At 46.4% G+C, this 11,401-nt stretch overlaps 1 protein-coding gene across 7 annotated transcripts in view; it reads right to left on the reverse strand.

The window, feature by feature from the left end:
- The window catches only part of mctp1a (multiple C2 domains, transmembrane 1a), a 197,432-nt gene extending 186,789 nt beyond the window's left edge, over positions 1-10,643 (reverse strand). For 4 of the 7 annotated variants that reach the window (XM_088630701.1, XM_088630704.1, XM_088630703.1 and 1 more), the window contains exon 1: positions 8,720-10,642. In XM_088630701.1, the coding sequence (XP_088486827.1) occupies positions 8,720-9,205 (486 nt within the window). In that variant the 5' untranslated portion in view covers positions 9,206-10,642. Of the gene's footprint in view, positions 1-275; positions 430-8,719 lie in introns of those variants that run through there. The other 3 variants (XR_015936135.1, XM_088630700.1, XM_088630708.1) reach the window with 2 other exon arrangements.
- Between the last annotated feature and the right edge of the window lie 758 nt (positions 10,644-11,401).

Below are 11,401 nucleotides of genomic sequence, written 5' to 3' on the forward strand. Positions count from 1 at the left end.
ACTGAACCACTTCAAAGCACCAGACAAGACGTACAAACTTTGACAGATTCCAAATACTAAGTGAAAACAAAGTAGCCCTCTAAATCAGCACATACTGTCCATCACAGATGTTTGTTTCTGTGCCACAGTTTTCCACTGTTTTTTAGAGCCAAATGTCTGGACACACGAAGTGCACCTGCCTATGCAAATCCAAGCCACACTTCATTTCCCTGTCATGAGATCCACACCACAGCAGAGCTCCGCTCGGATCATCGACAAGAGCAGCAGAAACTCACCTTCCAGAGAAGCAGAGCAGTGCCGTTCAAGGGCTCACCTCCTTGTCCTTCACTACATACTTTCTTCATCTTCCTCTTCTTCAGACACCCACGGTGTGAAAAGCTAACTCTTGGAACAGCATGAGAGGTATAAAGACCTCTATATACACATTCAAAAACCTCAGACACTGACACCAACTGCAGAAACGGAAACAGCACTTGTACTGTCAGTAAAACGTAGAACAGAAAACCTTCAGACTCAGCTCACCGCAATTCCTAATATTAATACTCCTAACTCACACAGACAACAGTTTAATGAGAATTTTAGCATATCATTTTACAATATATGGATACCATAATATACATTCTTGGATAAAGTTTCAAAATTATTACATAATTTTAAAATATCAAAAATGAGTGAAACTCATTAAGCTTTTCTTGGATCTTTTCCAATCATTTTGCACAAACGATTAGTATAACAACATTAAAATACGAGCACATTGCAAAAAGCTGTGGTATGCGATACAGGGCTTTGTTTCCTACAGAATTTGAGTTAGACAATTCCTGAGCTTGAGAAGGTTTTCTAACCTGTGATATGTAGCTGTTTGCATCCATTTACTAAACGGGCTGGATGGGCTGCATGGACTCCCATCATTCGGAATCTGTCTTGAGCTTTCACTCGCTGCCTGTGATCCACCTTGTGTCAAAGTCAGGTCTGGGAACTCATCAAAAGACACTTCCTCCTAGTGGTGTCCAAGAATGGCGCTCAGTGTGTGCTTGAGTGAGCTCTCTGGTCACGGTTCGAGTCTGCTCATGTCACTAGAGGACTGTGGTTTGGACTCCCACAAGGCTGGGTCGGCACGAATTGGCCAGTTGACACCCCAGTTTATCCCAAAAGGCTGGCTGATGCCTTGGGTTTAACTCCACCCTGCCCTGCTCAGCTGCAGCTCAACAGCTCAGCAGACAGGAACAAACTCTTTGAACAAAGCTGTGAAACGATACTCCTGTTGCTTAGAAATTGACTCAGAAATCATGAACACCACCTGCGCCCTCGAGCCCTCACTGTTTCTATAAGAGAAATGGGCATTTATTACACAGCAACAGGCTCTGTTCAGGTCATACATCAAACCATAGGCCCAGAGATATTTCACTATATTATCATTTGTCTGTAGGAGATACCATCTCTCGTATGAGAAGATAAGCCAAGGTCTTGACTGCTTGGTCATTAGAGATCCCCTGGCACTGTTCATTAGTATTGTAGAGGTATTGACCCTGGTGTCCTGGCTAAACTCTACTGTGGGTCTGTATAATCTAGCCTCACTAAATATCCCCTTTTAATTCAATTGGTGAAGCAACTTCTGCTCTGCTGTGTTTGATGTTAATCCATGCACCTTGCGATATCCTCTGTGACCACCAGCCCTGCACAGTACCTACATCTCTACTCTGAACCTGTCGGGTGGTTCTATGGATATGAAGCCTGTTAGAAGCAATCGGATGAATTACGTTCCCTCTAATTCGTTCCAATTCTTAGTCCTCTAAGAATCACCTAGAGTCTGCCATTCCTAATTAATGAAGAAATCTATAAGTCTGAATGCTATTATCCTCTGGAAGACATCCATGAAAGAGCAACAGAAGTTGGTTAGGGATAGGCTTAGTATCTAAGATCTATGACGTACAGTACTATACTGCTTATTATTCGTTTCTACAGGGCTCAAGAATGAGCAAGACCTACAGTACAATAAGTGGGTTTTGTTTGGCCCCTCAACTCAAAGAAAACAAGGTTTAAAGCTACAGTCACCATTAAATAACATGTTCAAGGTGGCACCAGATCATGTGGTATGATTCAGAGGCGCATTTCATCCTAAAGATAATCTTCTTTGATTTCAAAACCCCACGAAGCCCAAGTACACCTCTTCTTGACGTAGGCATGCCAACAGGTGCATTTATGGGACTATGGCTCATGTTCGAGTTCAGCTTGTTACTGCAGGTGCAGCCCTGTCTCGCAGTGAAACTGGCCACTTCCGTAAAGGCAAATTAAATGTATCCCCTAATGAGCTTCCCATCTGTGTGAGACAACGTTATGACGCAACATATCTAATCCCCCAGTATCTGCCAGACAGAGGAAGGTTCCTGAGACTTGCCAATACAGTGGACATGCTTCATGCTTTAAATAATTCACATGCATTAAAAACAGGACGCATACTCAAACCAACTGCACCTCTTTCTTCAGTGTCTCAAGGGATTAAAGATTTAGGAAACCCCCTGCCTCCCGGTGAGGCCACGGGCCTCTGGGACAGGGGACCTGTGGCAGAAATAAATCAATCACATGCTATTGTCACAGGCTATTGAAAGAAAAGCATGAGGCAAGTCTAAATAATAAAAAACACTTTAAAATGAATTGTGCCTTGTAAAATGTGCTGTTATCATTGACCATTTTCCACATTATAAAGTTGTTTCATCGGTTCCTCTCCTCCGACCTCCTTGCCCCAGCATGTGAGACAGCAGCTGTTCTCCCACGAGTGCAGACTGCAAAGGCATCATTCCTGCCCCCCTTCCCTCTTCCCTCTCTCTGGGAGTCCTGTTTCTCCCCTGACCCCGCACTGCCTCCAGGCCTCGGTGATTATATACACACTCCCCCAAAACGTGGCAGCAACCGAACCCCTTTAAATACACCCCTTCATCTGCTGCGGCGTGTTCCGGATCCCTGCCTCCTGAGCACACCTGTGTGTTGGGCATGGATTGGAAAGGGTTAAGGAAACATCACTAGAGCCATAAGCAAGGCTTCCGAATCAATATCCACGCTGCCCGCTGAGCACAGAGGGTCAGGCCTGCTGAAACATTCTGCTTCGCCAAGATGATATTCTAGGAACAGATGCCAAGGAAACAAGCTGCCAGTGCCTTTCCACAAGAGCCTGACAGACCCGAGTCGACAATGATAACAATCTACAATGGAGCTGTTTTCTGACAGCCATTCATACAGTATGTCAAATTTATTTTTTAGACAAACCCCTGTATTTTTCACTGTAAGAATTGCGCTTCACTGGCGCTATAGTCTTAATGACAGGAAGGCCAACAAATCAGTAGCTACAATAATACCCCTGCACTGTACAATTCATCTCAAGATCATCGTAGCTCGCTATCGTAGGTAACTGTAGGTAACTGGCTATCTACTCTACTTTGTTCAAAATAGGGTAAATATTCCCTGTAGCCTCTCTCTGTACTTACAGTAAGCTTAACCCGACAAAAGAAATGTTTTTATCTCTGTACGACAGCCGGACATTACATTTTAATTTAACATATCAGATGTTGCTTTCCAGCACTTTCACTGTGAGAAAGATGTTGTAGGACTGTCCTGCTTCCAGTCTTGAGAGAATCTGTCAGTCGAGGCAGTTCTGTCCAAATGCTGCCTTTGTAGGTCTGTGGTCACCACCAACTTTCTTACTTTCTTTCAGAAGAAGTTTCTAGATACCAGCTGACCTTCTTACTGAGGTCAGGCAGATTTTAACAACAAGTGGAAGAAATGACACTGGAACACTGTTTCAGTTATACATGGACTTTGTGAAAGTAGAACATATCCTGGGACTCACCATAAATCAGAGAGGACTTCTGAACATCAGCAGACACACATACTGTATACTGGAGAGCCCTTAAAAACTACAAATGCCATTGTGTCTCAGGACATGAACAGAAACATTGGTGAAAACTTGAAGCATGGTAACTGAGAACGTCCTTACGATACTGAGCTCCAATCAGTAAGTACAGCAAGCATTTACTGAAAAAACACCATCTAGGTTTTGCACAAGACAGCCAGAAGGACCACCCTCCTAACTTGGACGTGTCAGCTGTCGAGGTGCAGTGCTCTGTCGTGAGGTGGGCTGCTGGAGTCCTCGTCACTGCTCCTCAGTGAGCAGACATTGTGCAATGCAGAAAGGTGAAGAGGTTCAAGAAAGCTCTCGTCAGTCGGAAGAATCAATGCACCACCGGCACATTCCAGTGGAGGAGTGTGCTTCAGTTGTAACAGAAATGCTTTGTGGAAAAAAGTCACGTCAGTCAAGCATACTGCTAATTGATCACCCGCGATTTTGAAACAGACTTAATTGTTACAGTATGTCAGGCAACAAAGGCTTTTAGACTGTGAATCTGATGCAGACTTTTCAATCAGAGAAAACAGTGGTATGCAGAAAATCCATTAATGGTGTTTCTTTCAGTTCCATGTGTTTCCATTAAGTTAAGATTAAGTGCATCAAAAAGAAGCGAACACAGAGTACTCCAAACTGTAAAGATTTGTTGAGGTATCACATTTAAAGTGGATCCATGGGTTGAACTGATTTAATGAGAGTATGGGCGAGACAGTTTTATGTCAACAATTTAATTTTACTTGTAACGCTGCCAGATGTGCCTGTGCTTTCAAAAAAAGGAAAATATATTAAATTGCTGTTAAACAGCAACAAAACCACAGAAACTTTAATAAGATAATAGTTCAAAAGACTGACTTAGTAAATCATAGTGGTAAATCATGTATTTAATATCCTATGATGCTTGTAGCTTGTGGTCACTTTGTAATTCTAGCTGGTCAGAGGGTTGTGGGAGTGTGTGAGATGTAGTCAATACCCTGGCTTCCTTCAAGACACAGCTGCATGAGATTTTGTAGCAGCAAGGCTATGACTGTCCAAGAAAGACTGGAATAATAATCTTGCCCTCCTAATAAATCCAGCACTCTGAGAATAGAACTTTCCACAATCCGCACATGTCCACACAGCAGACATCATTGCTCCCAGTCACCATGTGTTAGGTAATGTGTTAACCATGACAGTAACTGAATATTTACCTGCCTTCTTGGAGTTTTTGAATGTTGATGCTCATGTTTCAGTTCAGCAAATATCACAGTAATATTCATCTCTGTAGGGGAACAAGTAAGGGTTTATTCCATGCTGAAAAGAGAGGAAAGTAAACACAACGTTTCGGCTGTGCAGCTTTCTTTGGGTGTGACATGGAAAAAAACGTTCTTGTTCCTTTGCAGCCTACACAGCTCCCTACTCAAACCTGTTTGACTCTGTGTCAGGTTTCTCTGGCAATAAGTGAGGATTGACTTGTGTCTGTTACAACAGACTGATATTTACTGTTGTCCTTGTCTGATTGTCACATTTAATAAAACTGCATACTGTCTTTTTAGTGTTGATTGGTCTGATTGATTCCTAATAACTATACATGTGCTCTGTAAATTTACAATTTCAAATCAATTAGCTACTAGTGTAAGAACCCAACAAGAAACATAGATCAAATGCCCGTCTCTCATCTGGAACCTTTTTCGTTCTTGTATTTGTAAAAATACTTGTTCATATTTTAATCTTTTGTACATGATAAAACTCTGGGATCACTTATCATAGTGCTATCATAACTAGATGCTGAAACAGATGTGGTTTCAAGAAATTTTAAAATAAAGACGATAACACCACACTGGCAGCATAAGTCACAGATATGGCAGGCAGAGCAAGATTAATACTCAAGGTATCTGATAAATTACAGTACGCAGCTCACAGCTCAGGTCAGAGCAGAGTCTCACAGCCCTGCAATCAATCCATACCTCTACTTCACTATCAACACCAAAGGACACAGTGAGGAAGAAAGCTGTGCTTGTCTGGTTACACAAGAAGAGCAGGGAGCTTCCTAAGGGTATCAAATCCCAGGGTGAGAACCAACCGAACATTCGAAACGAAACCCCCACAGAAGAGAACCTCTGATCTGTAAAACATTCCTCCGTGCTTCTGTGCGTGCGCTGAGACAAGCCACCCACTATCAGCAAGGCTGTAATGATCTGGCTTTCAGATGCTGACCACATCACGTGCTACTTTAATGGTCTGCGGAGGTTCCTCTACCAGACATTTCTGATGAGGGAATGCAGTCACACTCGGCAGCTCTGTGTGCTGCTCATCTGAGCGCCTCTTGAAGTCTCATCAAGATTGCTGTCAGGCAAGGCTAACACTAAATCGACAGAAAACATCTTCCAAACATGAGGCACTGCAGCAGGGACTTCTGATGAATGCATGCAGTGCTTCAAGGCAAAACCCCAGGCTAGATCAGGGAGACAGCAGTCAGCAGTGCTTCTCTTTTCTACCGATTGACACGTGTAATGGGTGACGCAGGGCGGGCTCTGTGAAGAGACCATGGTGTTTTGATAGCAAGCAGACAAGAAAATTCCTAGAATACCCCTTCAAAGACATTTGAAACACGTTTTTCCACCGGTGGGGAAACTCTACCCAGAGCTACAGTATGTCTCAACTCTCGCGTGAAGTAAAAAGAAATGCTGCGCCTCTCCAAAGGAAGAGCCTGGCCAGCCCCCTGCCTGCGAGGACAGAGCTCCTGGCTGTGGGGAATACTTCGCAGCCGGTGAGGCCGGCCGACAGCCCAGGGCACCCAAGACCCCCGGAGCAGCTCTCCCTGAATGCACAGAGCGTTTCACTCCCCTGTCCTGTCCTGAAGTTTACAGGCAGGAGAGACACGCCTGTACAAAACGAACACATCATCAGGGGGAAACTATCTCTGGGAGCCCACAGTCAGGAGTGTCTCCCATCCTCTGCGCAGGGGGGTCCGCCAGGAAGGCCAGGGCCTGACTGCCTCCTGTGGAAAACTGTTCCAAATGTTCGCCAGCGTTTCTGTTGCCAAAGGTTTGCAGTGACTGAGCAGAGCAACACACAGGGAGCTGACAGAGGACTGAAACCCAGGAATACACCGTACGCTGCCCACAGAATGACTGTCCCTCCCTTCCTCATGTTCAAGGCTATACAGTACTGCATACCAGTATATCTCTAGGCCCATTCTTCAGTCATACATCATACAGCACATCAGTCATACATCATACCCCAGTCACCTATATCCAGTATCCGTATACCCACTGTACTGTATATACAGTAGCAGTAAACTGAGGCTCTCTGGTCCAGTGACACCAGTATCCCATAGATATGGCCTGACAGGCACACTGCAGGACCATCAGTACGTTCCTCTTCAAGACGATTCCCCATTATAACAGTGCCTGTTTACGGGATTTCAAGTAAAAGCAGATTTCTCCGCCTGACCAGATGGAAGCACCTGCTGGCACTAGAAATGAGAGAACAGAGGCTCTATTTGAAAGCACCGGGAGCTGCCGGCTTGTTGTGCATTTTACAGCGCGAGGAGCTGCTTCGGAATAAACCAGTAATGACATGAGCCGAAATTGCGATTGCAACATTGACAGCTACTATTTTTTACTTTTATAACGAATATTATTGAGAATAAGTATTATAGATAATACATAACACTAGTGATTATTCTATATAATATGTGTATACAATGCGCGCTGCGTAAGAGTTGCAGTGCGTTAGGAACAACTCAGAAGTCTCGACGTAGAAAAGCCATATATATATATAACTGTCCTAATCATAATTCTTCAGCTGTGCTCGGAGAACTAGGAGCAACTTCAGCCACTGCGACACACGTGCTGGAGAAGATGACTGCAGGGGGCTCTCACGCGCCTCGGAAATCAGTCAAAACAGGAGAAGTGTACATCGCGTACTCTTCACAAGCATTTAATGACAGGCTAGCTGCAATCACACTGGTGAGATGTTATCGATCGAGGCTACTAGAAATGAACTCCCATGCTGCCAAAGCTAGCATTTATTTTATTTTTTTTACCGCTGAGCTCTTCGTTTCTCGACTAATTTTACGGTTCGGTTTAAAGTTGGGCATCAGTGAGCCCGAACTCTGGCAGCCAGATAGCACAGCGACCAAAACCACCACCCCGAGGTGCGTTATTGATCTTTAGGTTAGGGTCACAGCCCCACGGCACTGTCTCCGCACCGAATCTGTCATTATCCGTATCAATATACTTTTTCTACCCAAAAAAAATGTGCGGAATGAAACTGCAAGTAAAATGCTCTGAAGGTTCAATGCTAATTGAAGAGAAACATTTCAGACTTGCGTCTAATTACATAAAAAAAGTTTCGCGTAGAAATCTGTTGCCGCTGGTCATTAAGTTACTATGAAACAAAACGGAAATCTTTTCCAGTGACAAATCTTCCCTCCACAACAGACGTTCGGTCACGGAGCCACGGCATCGTAGGTCCCACAGATGCCCACTGCACGGCAGAAACACGAAGCGCGTCTCACGACGGGGTGGGGGGTCTCACTCGCGGTGATCACAAGCACGCAGCAGTGTGTGTGTGCTCATCCCGTTTCATTTTCTCACAGGTTCCGCAGCCGCCTTTCTTCACCCGAGTGCTATTTCCTCCAGCTACTTCACGCGCGACGGTGTCAAGTTTCCCCCGCCCTGCCCTGAGAGTCGCAAAAAGCGCCTCTATTTCAAATGATCACCTGCACCGCCGGCGTGTGCCGTGCTGTCCTGCCCGCCCCGCTCGCCCCCCGGCTCCCTGCAGAGAGACACCTTGCGCCCCCGTCGCGCACTGCGACCGGCCCGGCGCGGAGTTACCTACAGAGTCGCCGGCGCTCTTCCTCGCCCGCCGCTCGCCCGCTGCGGCCGCGGGGTCCACCAGGCTCTCGAAGCCGGCCGAACCCAGGGAGGAGCTCTTCTGGTGGGACAGCGCCGGGTGAGACCCTGCGGGCTGCGGGCTGCCCGGCTCCGGCTGCGGGTCGGTGGCGCCGGCCAGCTGGTGCTCCCTTGCCCTCTCGCCGCCCGGGGCCGGCTTACCGCAGACGGACCCGTCCGAGTCCAGAGGCACCGAGGCGGAGCAGCAGAGGTTGGGCTGGGAAGAGGAGAAGACGCGGTCCAGCTCCGGTCCCCTCTTCCTCCTGAACGTCCATTTCCCCGGCTCTTTCTTGCCGTCTGCACTGCGACGGTCCGAGCCGATCTTGGGGCTCAGGAACGGCTTGGTTTTCTCCTGAAAATTTTTCCACATCCTCCTCTGGTAGGACAGCGCTTCCTGCTCGCAGGCGCTGCTGTGTTGGGGCGCCTCCTCCATGCTCCCGGAGCAGCACCCAGCCACAGTCGGAGCGCTCCCAGAGCCGGCCGGCTGCCCTCCAGTTAGACCCCGGGCAGCGCGGCGCGCAGGGGCAGCTTCTTCACGGGCGCTGCGACTCCGCTGGGAAACAGCATGATTTCGTAACGAGCATCGAGTGGGGTGTTTCTAGTTTATTTTTTTTAAAAAAGGCACGGGGAGCGGAAGTATGAAGGGGCTGTGAGTGTGGTTTCCACACTCGAGGTCTGTCTGTGTGTGTGTGCGTGTCGAGGGGTAGCGATGATGCCAGGACGCGATTACAGCCCGCAGCTCCGGGAAGTTATTGAATACGCTGCTCTTCTTGTCGGAGAAGGTAGATTGCAGAGCCGGGTTGTGTGCAGTTCTAACGCCTGGCGCAGTCTGTCCATTAGAAAGGCGACGAAAGTGCATCTACAGCACAGCGCACAGCGACACAATTAATCTAGGAGTGACGTCGGTGAGACAACATCATTTGATACTCCTAGTCTTGGGTCTTGCAAACTGGGCTAAGTGCTGTTTGCACCAGTTTCAGCCTATTATTAATGCATCAGGTCTCATCAGCCTCCTGTCCAGTAGCTGGAGCGTTGGTTAACTCACCGAGAGGCGTTTTAAAAAAGCCGCAAATGCTATTGGTTCCGAAACTGATTCTGTTGAATTTTTAATGCTTCTCAGTTTAGAATCGGTAACGTCGTAAAACACGTATGCTGTGTGTTACTAATAATTAGGACAGATATCCTATTGAGACACTGCAAGTGCTAACCCAACTTTGTGCGAATGGTTATCCGTCTGATCTTGGGCGCTGCCTCCCGGCCGCACTGCGCTACTGCACGATGTTCTGTAGTCTGAGACCTTGTTTTTGATAAACTGCAGTTTTATGAAAATGCGAGGAAAAAATAAAATGCTGATTTTCTTCGCCATGTTGTAGAATGATTTCCCCCTTTCTTCTCTTCTCTTTCTCACCCCCGGGCTTCGGCAGCTGGTTCACCTCGTTTATTCGTCCTGTTCGCGGGGTTTATTCTTACAGGGAGGAGACCAAAGGCAAAACTCTTTCCCAGTTCTTCTTCCGAACATCTGAACCGTCCGCTATTGATTCCAACTATGATGTGATCCCCCTTTATTGCTAAATGCACATTCATTTAGGTCTTTAATTAGCCGCTGACAAAGTGCCCATCAGCTGTCATAAGTGTTGTCCTGTCGAGTTCTTCTCTGATAAGACGTTTTGAACAACAACAAAAAAAAAAACACCTCAAACACTTTAACAGAGCTCCCAGCTCGGGGACATAGCAAGACAAGTCCAGGCAGCCCCCAACCAACACTGACTCTTCACAATTTGCATAGGAGCCTGCAGGGGCTCGGTTCCCAAACTGCAAGGGCAACGTTTCCTGCTGCCTTCTGAGACAGACAGTACGGGACTCACCCCCTCCATCTATCGATTCAACACAACTGGAAACTGAGGGGAAGTGAATTTAAATCTGAGAACAGGAAGCACGTCTTTACCCAAAGGGTGGTGGGAGTCTGGAACAAGCTTGCCAAGCATGTTGTTATTGAAGCCTATACTCTGGCTTCCTTCAACAAAATGGCTGGACGAGATCCTCTGATCAGTTAGCTACTAATTATCAAACAGGCTGACGGGCTGAATGGCTTCTCTTGATTGTAACATTGTACATGAAATTTAAAGGAAAGTGATATTAGTTTACTGGTGCATCACAGGGCTCAAAATCAAAGTGAAATCATGTTACAGGGCTCAGCTTTCTGTGCTGACAGAGAATATACTTTTCTATGAGTATAGTGGCCATTTAACTCTTGATGAAATCAGACCCATGTCTCTAGAGAACCCTCAGTGCTTAATTTGTAAAATAAACTGACAAAAACAATGTTTTCTCTCTGTTAGAGTCACAACATAACAGAAAAAATAAAGGAGATTCCTGATTTCTGTGCAGAGTCAGGTGAATCATTGTATAATTGTAGGAAAGGGTAATACTAAAAGATTTCAAGACTGTTGAGGCACCTCTTCATACAGTCTGTTTTCTGTGAGCTTCTGCAGGGACCACAGGATTACATTCATGGTGTCCCCAGGTGGGGCTGCTGGTGCAGAATGATCCCTGTGTGTCTCCCAGGTGGGGCTGCTGGTGCAGAATGATCCCTGTGTGTCTCCCAGGTGGGGCTGCTGATGCAGAATGA

The sequence above is a fragment of the Lepisosteus platostomus genome, chromosome 4, assembly GCF_059453375.1.
Source record: "Lepisosteus platostomus isolate fLepPlt1 chromosome 4, fLepPlt1.hap1, whole genome shotgun sequence".
In the NCBI taxonomy this organism is placed as follows: Eukaryota; Metazoa; Chordata; class Actinopteri; order Semionotiformes; family Lepisosteidae; genus Lepisosteus; species Lepisosteus platostomus.